Below are 21,003 nucleotides of genomic sequence, written 5' to 3'. Positions count from 1 at the left end.
CAAAGGGAAAGGGACTGGGGAGGACGGGTGGGAAGGGAGGGATAAGGGCGGGAAAAAGAAAGGGGGCATTACAATTAGCATGTATAATGTGTGGGGGGCATGGGGAGGGCTGCGCAACACAGAAGACTAGTGATTCTACAGCATCTTACTACGCTGATGGACAGTGACTGTGAAGGGGTATGTGGGGGGGACTTGGTGAAGGGGGGAGCCTAGTAAACATAATGTTCTTCATGTATTTGTAGATTAATGATACAAAAATGAAAAAGAAAAGTTAAGCAAAAAAAAGCTCTAAGAGGAACACATGTGAGTCACTGCAGGTAAAGGGTGAGATGTAAGAAACTGCACATCATCTACGGAGCCCTCAGCTATCTACTGAAGTTACCACCTAAGCCTGCTGTGAAACGCTGCTGTGGGGAAAACAGACAGGAAGACCCTGCCTGCTGAACAGCTTCCAGTGTCAGACAGACAACTTGTGTGCTTTCACCTACCCTTGCCCAGCACGCAGAACCAGGTCCCAACCCTTTCCTCTTGGGAACTGGGTCTCCTGCTGACTGGCATCCCAGTCACCGTGCGCACTGATCCACATCCTGGCGGCAGCATACACTCCAGTCCCAAATATAACTCTCACCTTCTTCTTAGTAACAAATAAAAGAGAAAATAAAAAGCAATAAAAAAACCCTGAGTTGATCTTAATCTCCAATTGTCTTTTAGGCCTCAGGAAAAGTGCTAAAATTTATGGTTATTTATGTCCTATTGATTGTGAGGTAAGCGACCAGTGTAGTTGATTGCAGAGAATTCTTCTTTACATTTAATATATTCCATGGCTAAAAATTGCAACCTGTTTCCATATGATCTCATTGGAGATGTTTCCCTTTTTTCAACCACCACCAATGAGGCATGAAATAGTTCATTAGTAGGTCTTCTGTCACATTCCCTAGTAGAGAAGTAAATATAATTTTATCACAGTAAAAACTAGGCTAAGATTCAAGAGCTAACGTTGCCAAAATGTTCAAGAAGGGATTCAATGTCCAACTCTGAACAATGTCCAACAAGAGAAAGGAAGAAAATCTAATTTGGTTCGTGGTAAACTTTCACTGGAATTCATTTGACTCATGGAACTCTTGAAATTAGTAAATTAACTACCTTGAAGACAATGGTATGCATTTAAAAGTGCACATTATTGCTTTTTGTTTTGAAAGACCATGCCACAAATGTTCCTCTCATGTGTTTAAGAAAGAATAGGGAAATCAATGCAACCCTAAGAATGTTCAGTATGATCAGAAAAGACAGACTCAAAGCTGCAATCACTATTTGAGGCTGAATTTGCTATTTGGCCAGGTATAATCCCAGAATAGCTTTTTTACTTACTTGGAATGTTCTTAGAACACCTTGCTTGCTAAGGAATTCCCTGAAGGTTATCAGTCAGAACACTTTTAAGTAGTAATAACACATATCCTGCACAGTTAACCTTGATTGCTTCCTGTTTCAATTATGTTTCTATCTTCAAATTTTCCACTGATGAAAAATTCTACATGGTTCATAAATTTGTATTTTTCATAAAATCTAGGTCAGTCTTCACTTGAATTTCTTCACACTCAAGACAGCTGATAAGCTTCCCTTCATTGGTGAAGTTTCTGGTGTCTAAGAAGGCTTGACCGCCTGCTGAAGTTTCTCCTGCATATGGTACACGTGTAAGGCTGCTCACCGGTGTGGGTTCTCCTGTGTTTGATTAGATGAGAGTTCTGACTGAATTTTTTTCCACATTCATGACATGTAAAGGGCTTCTCTCCAGTATGAGTCCTTTGGTGTGTGTGTAGATTTGTATTCTGACTGAAGCTTTTCCCACACCATGAGCACTTATATGGTTTTATTCCTTGGTGTGTTGTTAAGTGCTTATTAAGATCTGAACTCCACCTAAACCTCTTACCACATTGTGGACATTTATATGGTTTCTCTTCAGTGTGAATTCTTTGGTGCTTAATAAGATCAGAGCTGACTCTGAAGCTTTTCCCACATTCCTGGCATTTAAAAGGCTTCTCTCCTGTGCGAGCTTTCTTGTGAAGATCCATAAGTTTCAGCAGCTCTTGTTTCCAGGTTGAGAGTTTCTTTCTTTTCTTCCCTGGAAAATCTCGGTGCCATTTCCCCACCCTGTGCAGATCACCATGATTTTCTTTACCCATTGTTTTCTGGGGATATTTCACTCTGGCCTTTTTTGGTACTATCTCTGCTTGTGCTTCTATTTCTAAGGAAGAAAGACACACAGACTGATGATTTCCAGTGTAATTTTTTAGCTTTAGACCTGTTGGAATAAACATAAGAATCAGCCAACTATACAGAAGAGCAAGAAAACTATAAGAATAGTGAAAAAATTCTACTGATCATGATTTTAAAAGAATAGCCAAGTAGAATCTGAAAAATGTTAAGCTCCTGAAAATATTCCTATCAAATCACATTTCTCCTAATCCCATGGTGTATTTACCTACAGGCAGCTTTCTAGAGGTGTCCTTCAACTCCAGGGATCCTTGAACCCATGGCTCTTCCCCTTGCTCTAGACAGGAGATCACTTTAGGTTTTGGGAGCACAAATAATGCTGTGAACAGAAAAACTGAGGTCAGGGACTGGCAACTTAGCAATGGTCCCCTATTCGAGACTATTTCAGTAGGAGCAAAGAACATTTTTACTGTTTGTTATCCCAAGTACTTAAAAGGACAGACTCGTGTATCTGGTAGGAGGTTTATACTATAGTACATCTGTGGGTAGGTATACAATGTGCAGACTGAGATAAATCTAAGGTGGATCTATGGGAAGGATGTATGGCATGGGGATCCAGTGCATGTCACCTCTTTTCTGCCAACAAGAATTCCCCAAATTCCACTGAGGTAGAATCAAACTCCAGAGACTGCAGAGGACATAGGCTGGTCCTGTCAATGCTTTAGGAGGACTCAACTGATCAGATCAGCTCTAGCGGAGCCAGTGGGAAGGTCACTGGGTCGGAGGTCACTGATTTATTAAGGTCTCAAGTACCAGACACAGGGCTCAGAAAGATTTCTACCCCCGTTATGGCTGACTAGTTTACATATAGCTGGAGGAATCAGACCAGAATCACTGAACAGACTTTTTGAATACAGATTGCCAAGTAAGGTAAGTATTCGTCACTCATTCAGTAAGTGTGTTTGGACTGGCTGTTGTGTGCCAGGCACTCTCCTTTGGCCAGGGATGCAGAGTAAGACAAAGTCCCCTGATCTCATGGAGCTCATGTCCTAGTGGAGGAGTGAGAGAAATAAACAACAATGAATAAAATGTCACAAAGTGATAAAAAAGCAGGGTGAGGGAGCATTTAAGATTCTGCTTCCATGAAAGTACCCTACATGAGGTTATGTGGACAAAGGGCTCAGTGAGAAAGTGATATTTGAGCAGAAACCTAAAGGTAAGATTTTTACCACGTGGCAAAAAACTGCCAGGAGAAGAAGGAAAGCAGAAATGAGGATGGCACGTTCAAGAAACAGCCAGATGACCAGTGTGGCTACAGAGGCCTGAACAAGCTCACAAGTGGCAGGAGTTGTGGGTAGGCAGGAGAGTAGGGGCTAGATTCTGGGACTGTCCTGGGAACCTTGACAAGGAATGTGGATCGTATTCTGAATGTGTGAGAAGTCCTCCTAAGTGCTGAAGCAGAGAACTATCTTCAGCTCCTTAGGATTTTCAAAGACCACTGCTGTGTGGACAGCACTGTGGAGATGTTCACGGCAAAGGACAATGGACACGGCTGGACTCAGGCTCTGCTGAGCGAGGAACCAGGACTGTGATGCATCAGCAGTGGGTATGATGCCAGATCACGGAAAAGGACGACTGTTTCTTGCTCTGAGCAACTGGGAGAAGGGGGTGCCCTTACCGACCCAGGACAGAAGAGCAGGCTTGGGAGAGAAGGGAAAAGAGATAAAAATTCTATGGAGCATACGGAATGTGGACTAGACAAAGCTGCCAAGTGGTTGGGCACCCGTCCCGTCCACACCATCTGGTTGAGAACCCACCAGCGACGTGGCACCAGGTTGCATTCCCAGCAAGCCGAGAACAAGACAGATACTCAACTCCATTGCAAAGGGTGGGGAGAACCTTTACCTAGAGAGATGACAGTCTCATAGTTCTCCTGCATTACGTCATTGTAGAGGGCCTCCTGAGTGGGATCCAGCAGCTCCCACTCTTCCTGGGAAAAAGACATGGCCACTTCTTCAAATGTCAAGTTCTAAAGAAGAGAACGGGCTTCAGCTCAGTATCTGCCACTGCCCACCATCTTGCCCACGAGCTGCATGGTTGGCCACGCACTGGAGGAATGAACAGCATGTGATTTATTAAAGAGCAAGATAAAAGGAAAGAGGCAAGGGATCAGCAGACAGGGAGCTGCCCACTTCCCCAGGGAGACCACCTGGGCTACCAGCCTCTGAGCACCTGCTGGGCAGTGTGGGTCATGGGCAACAGAGAAGGGCAGCTCTAAACAGCTGGGAACCGCAGCTCACCTGGGACTCGGGCAAGACAAGGTCAGGTACCACTGTCCAGTCTCTGGTGTTTCTCAGCTCAGGAAAGGCTAGGATCTGGTGAGCAGGCACAGCTGTGGGTGGAAAAGAGCCAGAGGAAAGAAAGTTCTCTCGCCAATGACATCATTAAACTCATTTTTAAAAAACAGAAGATTCTTTTAGTAGAGATGGGACACCCTCACAACTGTATGTGGTACCGAGAGGTGGCTTTCCCATTGGAAACGAGAATCAAGCACCCACTGGCCCTTGCAACTGGTGCCCTCCTTGGCTGTGTTAAGTGTTCATGAGTAAAGCCAATAAAAGGAATCTGGTTTATTTCCTCACACGAGAAAGTATTCTGAGTTGGGCAAAAAGTAAAGGTGTCTGAAAGTGCAGAACTCAGAGTCCACTGTGCCAGACAGAAGAAATGGGAAGACAGAAATGAGCTTGGTGAGCTCAAGAAACAGCAAAACCAGGGTGACTAGAGGACTGAGCAAGGGCACAGGTGGCAGGAGAGGAGGGAAGGGAGCTGAGTACTGGCCAGATTCCTTACCATGGTCCTGGGTACCTTGGTAAGGAGTTTGGATTTCATTCTCAAGTGTGAAGAGTCATCATACGGTTTTGCAGCAGGGATATATTGTAACTTGATCTGGTTTTGAAGCCTCTGGCTGCTGCATGGAAACAGACTGTGGGAAGGCAGGAGTGACAAAAGGGGCGGCCAGGAGGGAAGCTACCGCAGTGGGCCTGGTCAGAGATGCCGCTGACTTACACCAGGAGGATGGACCCGGCTGGACCCAGGCTATACTGTGTGTGGAGCCAAGAGGACAGTGATGCGTCACCAGAGGGCATGACGGCAGGATCAGAGTGAAGGATGGATGCGATTTTTCAGACCTGAAATATCTGCTGAATTATGGTGCCCTTTATGCAGATGAGGAAGAAAAGAGGAGACTAGATCAGAAGGGACTGGGTGAAGGAAAAATCAAGAATTGTAGGAAAAGAAATGAGCATGTAGACTTGGATAAAGCTAACATGTGACCGAATACACGTCTGTCCAGCCCACAACCAGCTACTTGCCAGAGGGGTGCTTTCCTAGTGCTGAGAACAAGACAGATACTCAACTCCATTGCAAACGGTGGCGGGAATCTTTACCTAGAGAGATGACAGTCTCATAGTTCTCCTGCATTACGTCATTGTAGAGGGCCTTCTGAGTGGGATCCAGCAGCTCCCATTCTTCCTGGGAAAAATACATGGCCACTTCTTCAAATGTCAACGAGCTCTAAGGAAGAGAATGGGCTTCAGCTCGGTATTTGCCACTGCCTACCATCATGCCCTCGAGCTGCATGGTTGGCCAGGCAATGGAGGAATTAACAGCACATGGCGCATTAAGTGTGAGGGCAGAAAGGGGCAAGGGATCTGCAGACAACTTAAGTGGTGCCCACTTCCCCAGGGAGACTATCTGGGCTACCATGCCTCTGTGTACATGTTGGGCAGTGTGGGTCAAGGGCACAAGGGTAGTGCAGCTCTAAACAGCGAGAAATCACAGCTCACCTGGGATTTAGGCAAGACGAGCTCAGGTACCACTGTCCAGTCTTTGGTGTGTGTCTGCTCAGGAAAGGCTAGGATCTGGTGAGCAGGCACAGCTGTGGGTGCAAAAGAGCCAGAGGAAATTTCTGTCGCTTCTGAATGAACATCCTGAGCTCATTTGTAAGATACAGAAGGTCCTTATTCTTTTAGTAGAGATAGACACCTTTACCAGTGTGTATGGTGCTTCATTGCAGATAAGAACCAATCATCTCCTAGCCTCTAGACAAGGCTCTTCAGATTTCATAAGCACCTTAGTAAAGGAATAAGCTAGTTTATTTTTTCTTCCTAATATTATTGTGATTTATGCAAATGAAACTTATTTTAAAATGAAATACTCAGGGACTCCAGTGTATAGTAAGAGACATAGCTTTTATCATTTATTAATTTTTTCCTGGTACATAATTTTTTTCACATTCTGTCACTGACAGCTCATTTCTGACCCCAATTCCTTCAGCATTAATATCATGAGGTGGCCTTAACCCTCTCCACTTTTCTAACAAACCAATTTCATGGGGTTATTACCAGGATTCCGTGGTTTGGGTTATTTGTGTACTTTAGGCCAACCCCACCTTTATACAGTATGCATATCTACAGCCACTTATGGAGCGTTATAATTGGTAATGTGGTTTGCAAATGCACAGAGCTGGGCACCCAAAAAGTGCTCACAGTATTTTGTGTCTTATTGCAGCTACCAGAATTATCACAATGTTCCTTACCCCTCTCACATATAGGCTGACTTCCTTTATGAGTATTCCTGCTCAGCTGTTCTTGCAGACCCTGGTATGTATTCCAAAATTCTTCATCCTGGGATATGCCCACTCGCTGGGGCTCTGCTGGCTTCGGCTTGAAGCCTGGGGCCTCTGAGGTTTCTCCCAAGAGCACTGCCTCCTTTCCCAGCTCATGGACTGCAACCTAAAAATAATCCCCATCCTTGTTACTGCAGAACTTACTTTTGGTTTGGGGGCTGGTGTCAGGATAGGAAAAGCAGAGAGTCTAGGTGGTAGTTAAGAGACTCTAATGAAAATGAGAAAAATACTAAAGAGATATTGGGCCACTAAGTTCTACAAAGAAGTATCCACAAAATCTGTGAAAATAAGGGTTCAAAAAGGGTGTGGCTGTTGTCAGCCATCCAATGCAAGTGCCTCCACACTCTGCATACAGCCCAGCTCAAGACTATTACCTGTGCAGGCTACCTGTTTTCGTGCCATCTTCACAGGCTTTCTGCTTTGACTTACATCCCTGCCATAGAGGTTTCCTGTTTTTTAGTTGTCTCAAAAAAGAAGGAATTAAGTAACAGTGGTTCTGGAAACCAGACTTTCCCTATGGGCAGGGAAGGTATTCATACAGAATGGGAATAAAATGGAAAAGAAAGGGAAAGTCAAGTCTGGCTCCAGCCTTCTAACACCAAACAAATGCCCTACCCTGTACTCTTCTCAACAGATCTGAAGCCAGCTGGTAAGCTGCCACCTGCCCAAGGGCATAGCCTGGACCCACACTCACCAGCAGAACCGAGGACAACTACTAAGGGAGAGTGTGGAGGCTCATGTCTATGCTGTGGACGACACCATCCTTGTCTTTCTTCTCTCAGCTAGCATGTTTGGATTTCCAAATCTGTTTTCCACTTTTCTACTTTTTCTCTTCCTTTGCAATCTAACCTAGTTGTATTTCCTTCTCTTTACTATTTCTGCTTTCTTTTGGTCTCTATATATTCTCTTCTTTTTAGATTTGCTCCTTCCTCTCCAGCTTCTTCTTGCCTTTTATTTGTTTCTGAGAACTTAAGACCTGTCTCCTTGGCCAACCCAGACTAGGTTTATTACCCTCAAGTTATCACCCAGGCTCCAACGAGAGCAAAAAGCAATCTTGCTCTAAGGCAAGGCAAGTCTCTGCCAGTATCTGTGAAACCTGTGGACTACTGCTGCAGCTCTGTGCTTTCAGGTCCTGCCTTTGATGTCCTAAAGGAACAACAGGACAGTGACCTAATTCATCTTATCTCCCAATTAACTGCCCCCAACCCCAATATATACACTTTCAACCTCTTTCATTGCACATATCAGGAATCTTTCTTCTCACCCCATTCTTCACTTGACCAGATTCCCTCTGCAAGTGTTCTACCAGGGCCACAGCCTCCTCAATGCTCTGCAGACAGTGTTTCTTTATGTGGATCTGAGTGTCTTTGGGCAGAATGGTCAGGAACTGCTCTAGCACTAGCAGTTCCAAGATCTGCTCTTTTGAGTGGATCTCTGGCCTCAGCCACTGAAAGCATAATTCCTGAAGTCGGCCCACAGCTTCTCGAGGTCCGTCTGCTTCATGATAGCAGAAGCTCCGGAAGTACTGGCGAGAGCTCTCGAGGCTGAGACTGTCCATCTGTGGAGTATGCTTCTTATTCTGACTGGCACTCTCTGTCACAGGTCCTCTGGTTTCCCACAGAGCCCTGATCTGAGGGTTCAAGTACTCAGCCACCTTCGGATCTACCATCATCATTCTGCAATAGGAATTCTGCTCCTGTGTGGGACACCCGGCCAGCACCACCTTTGATGACTGAGGCCCAATATTCTTCCTAAGGCACGGAGGGTAGAAAAAAGGTACATGTCAATAAGGGAGTCACATAAACTTTATCACCTACTATCTAGTATGAGACAAAAATTAACAGAAATGGTTTTGCCTTGCCTTCCACTTAAAAACCAAATGCCAGGCCGTTTTTTCTCTCCTGTTCTATAATTCAGCCGAAACTCAGCACAAATCTTTGATGACAAATGCCAATTGATGACAGCCTTAAAAACAATCAGGAATGGCTGGTGGGTGAGAAAACTGGCAACCAGTGGTGCACACAGTTTTGGGTTCATCCAAAGACTTAACTGACGTACTTCCCATTCTGTCCTCCCCGTGTTAAGGAAAAATTAGGAGAACATTCCGAGTCTATCTTAAAATGTAACTTTTCACCCCAAACTTCCGTCTTTAGGAAGGGGGACAACTCCTAGGCCCGTCCCTTGCACCGCACCAGTGAATATGGAAGCCCTCCCGCGGTGGAACATCTCCTTTCCACTGAGTGAATCCTGGCAGGAAAGCCGAGACAGCAAGACCAGCTGAGGAAGTAATCAGGGGGAAGGCAGCCTTATTCTCAGAAAGCATCCCCCAGCCAGGGAACTGGGCGCTCAACCTTCTTCCGCTGCAAGATACAGAAAAGCGCTTTGCAGGACACTCGCGCCGCAAGTTTAAATTTTTCCTCACCTAACCCTGAAAACCTACCGCTGCCCTTTGTTTACAAAAGGTTTATCCAAATATCAAGGCTCAACAAAGGCGAGAACGGGACTCGGTGACGACGACCGCGACCCTCTGCTGGCTGCCTTTCTTCCAGGGTCACAGATCGTAGCGGCCCTGCTGGCCATCTGCAGAACCGGCCCCGCGGCCCCGCGCAGCAGGCCAGGACACTCACAAACGGCGGGCTCCGGAACCAAGGGACACTTCCCACGCTTTGGCGTCGGCAGACGCTGCCCTCCGAGGCCGGACGCCCGGTTCTCCCGCGGTAATACCAGCAGAGCCAGCGGAGGCGGGAACCTGGACAGCGCGGGCCGGCGAGCACCGTGCAGCCTCGGGGCGGGAACCAGCCGCGAGCCGCGGCGCCACATTCGCAGAGCGCCCGACGAGCGGCCTCCCAACCGACACTCCCGCCGCAGGCCCCCGAACATGGCCGCCTCGCCCCGCCGCCGCTGCCGCCGGGAAGGCGCGGCTCCGTTACCTCCTGGAGGCCGCCCCCGGGTCCGCGGCGCCGCTCTGACGAGCACGACTCTCAGCCCCGCTCCCGACGCCCGCGGGCCCGGAACCACCAGCACCCGCCGGAGCCCGCCGCCCACCCGAGGCAGTTAGCGCGCCGCAGTCTGAGACGCTCGCCCCGGCCGGAAGCGGGCGCCATGCGCTTCCGGGGCGGGGCTCCAGGCCGGCCCGCCGCAGCCCTGCCGGCAGGGGAGCGGTAAGGCCACCGAGTCCCGGGCCCGCCGAGGCCTAGAGGCGCCGGCGCGGGGCTGCCGCCCGCCCGCTGCGCGGCTGGGAGGCGTTGTCCTCCCTCGGCACAGCCGTGCGGGCGCGTCGCAGCCCCCGAGTGACGGGCAGGACCTCAGTGCGAGGCCAGGGACTGCATCACCTCACGGACCGTCCCGGGCCCGCGTCCCTCGCGGCGGCGGTCTTCTCGTGAGCCAGGTTTTCGCCTGCGGAGTCGGTCCCTCTCACGCGCCTCCCTGACGGAGGAACCGAGAGCTACGAAGTGACCTGCCCGGGGTCACGTCATTTAGCCGCGGCAGCCCCTCGGCTCAGCTCAGGCCCGTGTCCCGTCTTCTGCTCTGCCACCGCGGCGCGCCGCCTGGACGCCGGACACCTCCTCATCGGGCGTCTCCTGCCCGTCTGGCAGTCGCGCACCGTCCGTACCCACCGATCGCCGTCGGTGAGCATCAGCGCCGCGCGGACGCCCGCCCCTCCCGTGGCGCCAGCCACCAGGCCGGCCTTGTCACCGAGTCCGCCTCGCCGCAGCCAGTGCCACGCAGTGCAGTGGACAGTGCCTGGGAGTCGAGGAATCTGGCAAAAACCTTTTGTAAACAAAGGGCGATTTCACCACCGTCAGTGACACGGGTCGGAAAAGGTAGGAGAATTATAAAAGGGCCGGGGGGGTGTCCGCGGGGGGAGTGAGGCCCCGCTGCAGGCAGAGGGACAGGGAAGAGCACAGCCTGGGACGCTGGGAGGGCCGGGGGTCGGGGGTGCGCGGAACCCGTTTGCCAGACGGGACTGGGCTACGGCTGGGGGAGGCGCTCCGGTGACAGGCGAGCTCCCGGGGACCTGCTGTGAGTCTCGGTGCGAGGCCAGGGACCGCATCCAACCCGGGAAATCCCGGGGCCGCCGGCCCGGAGGCGAGGCCAAGGTGCCAATGAAAGTGGGCGGCCATTGCCAACCGCTGCGCTGTTTTGCCTCCTCGGCTGAATGGTGTGGCACTCCTCCGGTCCTTTCTGACTGGAGAAAAGGATTCGATGGGCGAGAATAACGAGCACTGCCCAAGTCTCTTGGATGTCTTTCGAGGCCGACTCATTTCTTCAGAATGCCAGTCGGGTTGGCACGTAGTGTCTCCTCAGGGGTTAATTGCTTCCATTCTCTCAGCAACCGGGGGATAGTAGTGCTCTCGGCACTGAGGTCCTCACTGGGGTCTGACCCAAGGCTGAGCATAACACCTCGCAAAGTGAATAAATGGAGTTCTGCGGCCAGGGCCCTCGGATGTCATTGGCAGGCCTGACTCCTCACGCGGGGAGGGAGCTGGTTAGGGAGGATGAGCAGAAGAAAGCGGGAGAGACACCCTGTGGTGGCAGGAAGAGGAGGCTAGGCACAGACGGGAATTCTGGTTTGCATTGAACTTGGTTCCCTGGTCGCTGGGCCCTGCTGTGGGGCCCGGCAGAGTCCCCCGAGTCTCTCCTCTTGATGTCCCCTTCCTCTGCCTGGGTACTGCTTGGGAAACGATGGATGTCCAGCTGGAAAGCAATGGAAGCAAACACATGGGACTGATTCTGAGACACCGCACAAGTGCTGGATGCCCTTGCTGGGTGACTGGCTGGACTCAGGAGTGCTGCTGTTGGCGAACAAATACTCCTCTTTTCCCTTTTCCCCTTTGTCAGTTATCATTTAGTGCCTTAGTTACTTGAGAAAGTTGCTTGACCTTGTCATTGGCTGCACACCTATTACCTGTCCTATTAGTTCACACTCCTCTTGGTGCTCCATCAGCCAGTTGTCAACAAATGTCAGTGGAAAATAATGGCCTGGACTCTTCTCGTTTCCTAAATGAGAAATTTGTGAGAATATTGTGTAGTTGTTGAATGAATTGAATACCAGTCAGGCTCTGCCATAAAGTAGAGGAAAAATATCTGAAATTCCAATCATTTTCCTCTTTTCTCTCATACTTTTCTTTCTTCATAGCACCTGGAATGGACAAAAGCGGCAGTTTTTGTTAACTTCCCATGAGGTTGTGTATCTGGGATGACAACCTTGAAATTAATCTAAAGTAGACATTTCTACAGACGTGAAATGGCTTGGGCAGCACCTGGAGGACTTGAGAGGAATACTTGGAAGTGCACAGCTACAGAAGAGTTTGCCAACAGGGTTCATGGGAAACAGGTGACCAGAAACACCAGTAGAGAAACTTTAAAAATTTTGTCAAGCAGTGGAAAACTGAGTCTTGGTTCAAAATTAAGCAAAATCTACAGTGAAGAAAGATGAAATATGGGCTCAAATATAAGGTTTTATTTAACACCCTAATGTATAGCTATGAAAACAAATGAAGGAGAAATGTGTTTTTTTTTAATCTTTCCTATAGTAAAATTGTTGGAAAACTTTTGGAGCCATCTCTAAAAGCTGCCAAGATTCTGAAACTTGGTAATATTCCGAATATGGAACATTTCAGGAAAATATAGCACATAAGAATACACCAGAAGTACACAAGGAATAAGATCTAAGAATTGAAAAGTGCTGCTAACAAATCAATTATTTGCATCCTTACCTTGGTAAACATAAGCCACACTCAAAGCTCAGTCTTGAATGCTGTATTGAACATAATAAAAGTTAGCTTCCATTCGTATGGATAAAACCTACTAAGTTTCTTCTTCATCTAAAGATATTGTATAAGTGTCCTGAATTCCAGTTTCTAGACATACCGATATCAAAGCAGCTTGAGGTCTTTATCCAGGTGGATGGACTGCTGCCCAGTGAAAACTTAAGTACAGAGCAATAGGAGCACCGTTTTGTTTTCCGGCAGTGAGGTAAAGTCAGGTCGGTTTGGAAGGGGAGATGCCACACTGCCATCTCCGGTACACGAGATTACTCTGTCCTTGCTTTTGAGGCTTTCACAGTCCTCAGACGCGACTTTCTACCGAGACGTACCTTACCTGGGGCTGTTCTGTGAACACATCTCACCTCCTCTCCTTTTTGTGTCTTTTCCTGTATTCAGTTAGACCATATGCAGATATTCGTTATTCCCGACTGGCACTGACGTGTCTGTGAGGGAGAGGAGGAGCAGCGGATTCTGGAGACCGATCATCCGTGTCTTGCAGGAGCAGCAGCTCCATAGCACTCGGAGCAGTGGCAGCTTTCTGGGTTCCTAACTTTACCTCTAGACTTAGCACTTCAGTGGTGAACACTTAGTCCTTTACCAGCTTCAGTACAAATGCCTGTGCCTTCTGGGCTTTGAGCTAGTCTTTTGGGGAGTGGAGGGTGGGGGGAGGGTTCATTTTGTTTTTAATTTTTCTTTTCCAACTCAGTAAAACTTTTTCTTTTGTCTCCTGTTGGTTATTGAAACCAAATTCAGTATGAATAAAAGAGGGAAATACACAACACTGAATTTAGAGGAGAAAATGAAGGTTCTAAGTAGGATTGAAGCTGGACAATCTCTTAAAAGTGTAATGGATGAATTTGGAATCAGTAAATCAACATTTTATGACATTAAAAAGAATAAGAAATTGATTTTGGATTTTGTACTGAAGCAGGACATGCCATTAGTAGGGGCTGAGAAGAGAAAGAGGACAACAGGAGCCAAATATGGTGATGTGGACGATGCAGTCTACATGTGGTACCAACAAAAACGTTTAGCTGGTGTCTATGTCAGGGGTGTGGAGCTTCAGGCTACTGCAGAGAGATTTGCACAGTGTTTTGGGAGAACAGACTTCAAAGCTAGCACCGGTTGGCTTTTTAGATTTCGAAACAGGCATGCAATTGGGAACCGAAAAGTATGTGGGGAACAACACCTAAGTTCAACTTCAGAAAATGTTGAACAGTTTAGACAAAAGCTATCTGTGCTTATCAAAGAGGAAAAACTGTGTATAGCTCAGCTGTACAGTGGGAATGAGACTGACCTCTTTTGGAAATCAATGCCAGAAAACACTCAGGCGAGCAGAAAAGATATCTGCCTGCTGCCGGGGAGGAAAATAAACAAAGAACAGTTGTCTGCTCTTTTATGTGCAAATGCAGATGGAACTCATAAGTTAAAGTCAATCATTATTGGAAAATCAAAGCTACCCAGAAGCATAAAAGAGGACATAAGTACCTTACCTGTGATATACAGACCCAGTAAGGAGGTTTGGTTCACCAGAGAATTGTTTTCAGAATGGTTCTTTCAAAACTTTGTTCCTGAGGTCAGGCATTTTCAACTTAATGTTTTAAAATTCCAGGAAGAGGACATCAGGGCCTTATTACTTCTGGACAGTTCCCAAGTTCACCCCTCTGCTGAATCACTAACCAGTGACGATGGTCGAATAAAATGCATGTTCTTTCCCCCAAACACTTCAATCTTGATTCAACCAATGAATCAAGGTGTGATTTTGAGCTGCAAACGACTTTATAGGTGGAAGCAACTTGAAGAAAGCCTTGTAATTTTTGAAGAAAGTGATGATGAGCAAGATAAAGGAGAAAAAGGAGTTTACAAGATTAAAATTTACAATATAAAAAGTGCAGTTTTTAACTGGGCAAAGAGTTGGGATGAAGTAAAACAAATAACCATAGTAAATGCCTGGGAAAATCTTCTTTACAAAAAGGAACTTGAATATGATCTTCAAGGCTTAGAAGATGGGGACTTTAGAGAAATTCTTCAGAAATGTGGGGAGTTGGAAACCAGGCTGGATGATGATAGAATGTGGTTAAATGGGGATGATAAGGAAAAGGGTAGCCTCCCCAGAGCAAAAGGTGGAATTACAAAGGAAGTTCAGAGGGGCGGCTGCTTTGAGGAGCAAACTGCTGAATTTCAGTTATCTGCTGTAAGAGAGAGGTTGGACTACCTTCTTGACTTTGTAGATGCCACACCTGAGTTTCAAAGGTTCCACTTTACACTGAAAGAGATGCAACAAGAAATAGTCAAGAAACAGTTCCAGAGTAGAATCCATTCTAGAATTGGTAGCTTTTTGAAACCTAGGCCTCATAGTATCAAGGATTCCTTCAATATGCCTTCAACTTCTGGTTCTAGTAATTAGATTTTGTTTTTAAAGATTTCCACAGTTATCGGATAATGTATGATGTAGACCTGCTGTGAATGGTCTGTATTTTTATCAGCTGACCTCACTTTGCATATCAATGCCCATTTATATATTATTCATAAAATAGACTTGAAATAATAAATTTGTGTTTCTTTAAATGTATATATTCTTTTATCCATATTTTTTTCTATTTTAGATAATCTGGATAATGAGGAATTATTGTCCCAGATTATCTAAAGTGGAAAGAATTAAATTCTATCTGAATGTATTCAGAGCATACATGTATCTATATATATATAGATATATAGATATATATATAAATGTATCTATCTATCTATCTATATATATAATAGTTCTTATTACCTTTAAGGAGAGATTCGTTTTTCAATTCAATAGTATGGCATGTTCTGCTTTCCTAAATCTGTTAATACCTGATTAGTGTTTGTTTTCCTCTTCTGTTGAAGTAATACATGCTTACAGAAAATATATAAAGATAAAAAGCACCCAATTCTACTGACCAATGAATTTCTCTTAACATTTTGGTATGTTTCATGTATTTCAAAAGTAGGCAGATTACATTGTAAATACAATTTTCTACTTTATTAACACATTTTTAGGCTTTGGTATTAACACGTTAGCATTTGTTGAGACACCTTTGAAGCCTGGGGTAGAATGAATGGATTGTGCAAGAAGTTGAGGGGCACGTCAGATGAGTACACTATAGACAGCTCTCTAGTTCCTTTTGAGTCATTGCATCAAACATTTTTTCCCCTAATGGTAATAAATTCTCAGAATAAATGACCGGCAATCACACCCTTTTCAAAACTATTCACTGATTCTGTAAACTTAACGCTGCTCCACCACGCTTGACGAGAATATGGTGTTGGGCATTTAGATTTGAATTACAAAGAAAACGAATACCGTTGGGCGTGTAAGCGCCGGGTATGGAGCGGCCTCTGAGTGCTTGGAGAGCAGGGGAGGTTATCCCAGAGGGTCGTGTGGCTTTCGAGCTGGGCTTTGAAGTTTCTGGGAGGAGGAGAAAGGCATTTCAGGCAAAGGGGAGCGTGAGTGCAGGTTCTTCTGCGGGAGTGCGTCTCCCCGGAAAGCTACAAGGTCTCTAGTTGGTCGCTGGAGGGGCAGCTGGTAGAGAAGAGTAACAAAGAGGGCCAGATTTTCGGTGCCCTTTGGGGTCATGCGAACCTCGGTCTGGGCCCATGTAAAATCCTGGCGGATCTACCTCCGGAATGTCTCGTCTCCGCTTCTCCCTCCGCACTGCTCGAGTCCTAGGCCAGGCTGCTGGCACCCCCTCCCTGCCTTTTCTCTACCGTGTAACGAGGGCGAGCAAACAAACAAAAATGCGTCAAGCCCTTGCGGGCTTCCCACAGCAGCCCTGAGGGCGGCCTGCGGACTCTGGGTGGGCCGGGCGCCCGCCCAGCCGCCCAGCCCCTTCGGCCCCGGGCTGGCGCACGCGCGCCTGGGGGGCAGGGAGGGCGCGGAGTGCGGCCGGGCGGCGCGGTCGCGCGGGGCCGAGGACAGGCAGCCCTTCCGCGGACTGGCCGGAGCGAGAAGGGGCCGCGGGCGGAGGGCGAGGGGAAGTTTGTCGGGGCGCGGCCGCTGAGCGCCCCGCCAGCCCTCGCTTTTCCCGGGCCCCGCTGGGGGGCCGTCCTCGGTGAGGCCAGGCGGGCGGTTCTGGGGGCGGCGCTCCGTCCTCGGTACGCGGGGGGCCGAAGCTGGAGGGCGCCTCCGACTCATCTGCTTTGCCCAAGCCTGAGGAAGGACCCAAGTTTTGGGTTCCAGAAATCATTCCCGAGGACCAGAGCTCCTCCGAGAAACCCGGCACGTCGCCCGTTCCGTGGCCGGGGCAGGACTCCTACTCTTGGGTGGGACCCGCCTCCCAGAAGAGCGGGGAGTCCCCCAGGAGCTGCCCCACCTTCGGGGTGGGGACCCGCGCCCAGGTTCAAGAACGTTTTCCTGCCTTGAGGGAAGATGAGGATGGAGAGGAAAACACAATTCCTCATTATTGTCCAAAAACACCCCAGGATTTCAGGAAGAAATTGGTATTTTCTCTCCCGACCCTTCTGCCTGGGGAACTTTAAGTCTCCCGGGAGCAGGTGTGGATACTGGTGCCTGAGTAGTTTGAATTTCTGGCTGAGACTTCCGGGACCTTCAGGGTGTATCAGTGGTGAAATAAGGACATTGACTACATGTGTCAGAATTTGTGTGTGGTCTGAGTCACTTCCAACAACCACTTTGTCACTGTTGAATGGTTACCTAGGCCATTTCCTCTTACTTCTAAACTGAGTACCAGTCAGGCAAGATTTAGCCCCTCTGTAAAAATCATCAGCCTCTCTTTTAATATGGGAAGTCAATTTTAAATCAAAAGTGCTTGCAAGCTAGATTGAAGGTTTTTTCATTTTTTTCTAATAAATGCACTTTTGTCTGAATTCCTCTTGATATTCTTAAGCTCCTAACACCCAAAGTAGTCTCCTGTGCTGATATATTTGCTAGTTGGTTTTCTGTAAAGCCCATTAAGACTTTTTTACATGACTTGTTTCAAATGCCTGTGAAACATTTGCAAAAATTACAAGTCTTAAAGGACTGGTGGTGAGTGAATTTCCCAAAATTCTATCAGTTGAAAATTATTCAAACAGTTCTTTCTTGAAAGGGTGCAGAGTCTAAAACCTCAGATTGTACTGAAGCCCATAAATTCTTTCATTGCAGTAAAAATTCTTAAAACATACATCTGATGGGTTTTTCTGGAAAAAAAAGTGTTTCCTTCAACTCTTCCAGTCTCTGGTGTTACGGGTCTTTGTCATCACTGTCGTCTGGCCTGCTGCTTTATCTGCCTCTTGCAGGCTTTCTCACGTTGCCTGCACGTGGTACTGATTCTCCACCTGCGAGCTTTTGCTGGTCACATGTGCTACCTTTGCTACAAGGACGTGTGGCTATTGTTCAGGGTTAGTGCACATCTCCTAGGTCTTCTTTGTACCCATTTGGAATGTGGGGCAGGGATCTTCATTGTTTCTAGCATCAGTTTCCCTTTGACATAAAAGCCAGTTGGAATCTGCTTTCTTTTTCAAGAGGACTAAAGGGTAAAGGATGAATGTAAGAAGCATACGCTTGGGCATGCCTCGCAGTGACCTTATAGCAGCCTGCAACAAGGGCCTCAGACCTGCTCTTTGAAATATTAACTGCAAGAGAAGAAGTCATCAATGCTGCCTGTCAATAGCAGGCTGCTCCTGGAAATTCCTGCCAGTCTTACATTGATCTCAGTGCCAGGTGCTTAGAAGAAAGGCAATTTTGCCAGTATCACCTGCCCACAGATGGCACAAATATATGAGTATTTCCTAGGAGCCAGGTGCAGTGCTAGATATTTTACATGCACAATTCTGTAACATCTCATTAAAACAAGGCCAAGAACAGCTCTGCATGTGAAGTTTGTTAAAACGGGAGCTAGACTGAGGATCAGGTAGAGGCTTCTATATTTGAAAGACTTTTTAGTGCCAGTGAAACCGTACACCACAGAATTTGGGCTGAAACCCATGACCTTTTAACTGAAAAGCCAGTGCTGCTTTTTCTAAGATAACCTCTCTGACACACAAGTCACAAGTTTTTTGGCTAAGACATTTTGCAGGACTCTTGGAGCCAGATTCACCCAGAGTAGACCAGCTTGTGCTGGTTAAGCCCACAGACCCCCCTCACATCTGAGCCTACACAGAAGGAATCTGCCTGTTGGGCTTTTCCTTGTCCTGGAACAAAAATTCTTAAGGCAATGGAACCAAAAGGCCAGCTCCGGGGTCAGGGTAGGCAATGCCCCTAATTGTTGCAGCCCTGCCCTGAAATGAACTTAAGAACTTCCCAGCCCTCAACCAATCACACTTCACCACACCCAGAACACTCCTATCCTCTGCCCAAATGCTTTAAAAATACCCTTTCTAGGAACCCTCCTACACTGCTAGTGGGAATGTAAATTAGTTCAACCATTGTGGAAAGCAGTATGGAGGTTCCTCAAAATGCTCAAAATAGACATACCATTTGACCCAGGAATTCCACTTCTAGGAATTTACCCTAAGAATGCAGCAGCCCAGTTTGAAAAAGACAGATGCACCCCTATGTTTATCGCAGCACTATTTACAATAGCCAAGAAATGGAAGCAACCTAAGTGTCCATCAGTGGATGAATGGATAAAGAAGTGGTACATATACACAATGGAATATTATTCAGCCATAAAAAGAAAACAAATCCTGCCATTTGCAACAACATGGATGGAGCTAGAGGGTATTATGCTCAGTGAAATAAGACAGGCGGAGAAAGACAAATACCAAATGATTTCATTCATCTATGGAGTATAAGAACAAAGAAAAACTGAAGGAACAAAACAGCAGCAGAATCACAGAACCCAAGAATGGACTAACAGTTACCAAAGGGAAAGGGACTGGGGAGGATGGGAGGGAAGGGAGGGATAAGGGTGGGGAAGAAGAAAGGGGGCATAACGATTAGCATGTATAATGTGGTGGGGGGCACAGGGAGGGCTGTGCAACACAGAGAAGATAGGTAGTGATTCTACAGCATCTTGCTACACAGATGGACAGTGACTGTAATGGGGTTTGTGGGGGGGACTTGGTGAAGGGGGGAGTCTAGTAAACATAATGTTCTTCATGTAATTGTAGATTAATGATAACAACAACAACAAAAATACCCTTTCTCCCCACCACCAGAGAGCCCTGCCTGTCTCATGCTCAGCAGCTGACTGGTGCTCAGTGGTTGGTTTTTCAATGTGCATCATGGGCAGATTAGCTCAACTGTGCTCAATGGCACCAGGAGTGAGTAGCTGGGGTCCCCACTGCTCTACCTGAAGCTACAATGCTTAAGGAGGAGCGAGGCAGGTGGGCACCCTAAAGCTTGCACAGGTGACACTGGGGGTGTGTATGTGTGCTTTCCCACTAGTGAAACTTAAAATCCACATAAATCGCCATCTTACCCAGAGTGCTTAAAAGCATCACTATGACACCATCCACCACTTCACAGCATCAGGAACCACATCAGCCCTGACCTGTGCCGACCACCGTTGATTGATCCTATATTAAATGTCTCAAATCCTCACCTCTCCCCTACCACTCAGCCCCTGTGCTATCACTGCCCTCTCGTGGATATGAGAAAGGGAGAGAAATGAGAAACAGTTATGATTTTTAAAAATTGGCTTAGAAAAGCAAGGAAAAACATACTAACCTGAGGGCAGGCTGGCCCGGCTGGTAAGGACGGGCGTGAGGTGCGCAGCACGGTTTCTCTCAACGTCGCTGTTTGACGTCCGGTTGCCAAGGGAGTATTTCATCTTTCTCTCCCAGAGAACAGCCAGCTGTCTCCCTCCAGGGCCAAATCCTGAGGTGTTTTCCTGGCATCAGACTTTCCTACTCCTAGAAGACTTCCTAGTATTCTCTTTGCGAGGGAAACGCATTCCTAGAATTCCTACTCCTGACGGCACATTCTAAAATACAATGCTTGCCCCAATAATTTTGCCCTCCCCTGTATGTTTCCTCCACTAACCAGCAATAACTCAGTTATATCAGGACCATCTTTTCCTGGAAGCCATTTGCATGACGAAAACATCCTGTCTTTAAATAGCCAGATGTTCCTTCAGCTACTTCACAAGAAAGTAAACTTTTTGAAGAGTCAAAAGACGTTTTTAGTGCTATACACCAAAGAAGGAAAAAAAACGAGGTGGCCCTTCCGACATGGGCCCAGGCAGCCATGGGGCTTTTGGCCCTCTTGCCACGTGGCAGCCCCAGCCTGGGGCGCGCCTACCTCGGCCTGTCTGCTGCCACCTTTCCTGGAACTTTACCTACCCACCGGTAAGGACATGGAGGGAGAGCAGGCATCTACCCAAAGCAGACAAGAGACACAGCAACACTGGAGGCCAAACAAAG

At 47.3% G+C, this 21,003-nt stretch overlaps 2 protein-coding genes across 15 annotated transcripts; one reads left to right on the top strand and one right to left on the bottom strand.

Moving 5' to 3' along the window:
- Positions 1-437: 437 nt before the first annotated feature.
- ZNF75A (zinc finger protein 75A) lies at positions 438-9,993 on the bottom strand. 14 transcript variants are annotated; one of them, XR_008992312.1, is made up of 10 exons: positions 9,829-9,992; positions 8,163-8,649; positions 6,809-7,004; positions 6,057-6,148; positions 5,658-5,784; positions 4,512-4,603; positions 4,117-4,240; positions 2,480-2,590; positions 1,369-2,299; positions 438-934 (listed from the first exon to the last, which is right to left on the bottom strand). XR_008992312.1 is itself a non-coding variant. In XM_036920376.2 (9 exons), exons 2-9 carry the CDS (start codon positions 8,571-8,573, stop codon positions 1,620-1,622), a joined length of 1,833 nt encoding a protein of 610 aa, XP_036776271.2. In that variant the 5' UTR covers positions 8,574-8,649; positions 9,526-9,993; the 3' UTR covers positions 438-1,619. The 14 variants fall into 14 exon arrangements, 13 of the variants coding, with proteins under 13 accessions (XP_036776271.2, XP_036776273.2, XP_036776269.2 ...); XM_036920376.2 differs by having other exon boundaries at positions 438-2,299; positions 9,526-9,993; XM_036920378.2 differs by having other exon boundaries at positions 438-2,299; positions 5,658-5,742; positions 9,829-9,993.
- A 29-nt stretch (positions 9,994-10,022) lies between these two features.
- On the top strand, positions 10,023-15,962 carry TIGD7 (tigger transposable element derived 7). Its single transcript, XM_036920387.2, has 3 exons — positions 10,023-10,722; positions 12,039-12,877; positions 13,423-15,962. Exon 3 carries the CDS (start codon positions 13,424-13,426, stop codon positions 15,074-15,076), a length of 1,653 nt encoding a protein of 550 aa, XP_036776282.2. The 5' UTR covers positions 10,023-10,722; positions 12,039-12,877; position 13,423; the 3' UTR covers positions 15,077-15,962.
- Positions 15,963-21,003: the final 5,041 nt, after the last annotated feature.

The sequence above is a fragment of the Manis pentadactyla genome, chromosome 10, assembly GCF_030020395.1.
Source record: "Manis pentadactyla isolate mManPen7 chromosome 10, mManPen7.hap1, whole genome shotgun sequence".
NCBI lineage: Eukaryota > Metazoa > Chordata > Mammalia > Pholidota > Manidae > Manis > Manis pentadactyla.
Note: the sequence above shows the minus strand (reverse complement) of the source record. Positions and strands in the feature narration are given on the sequence as shown.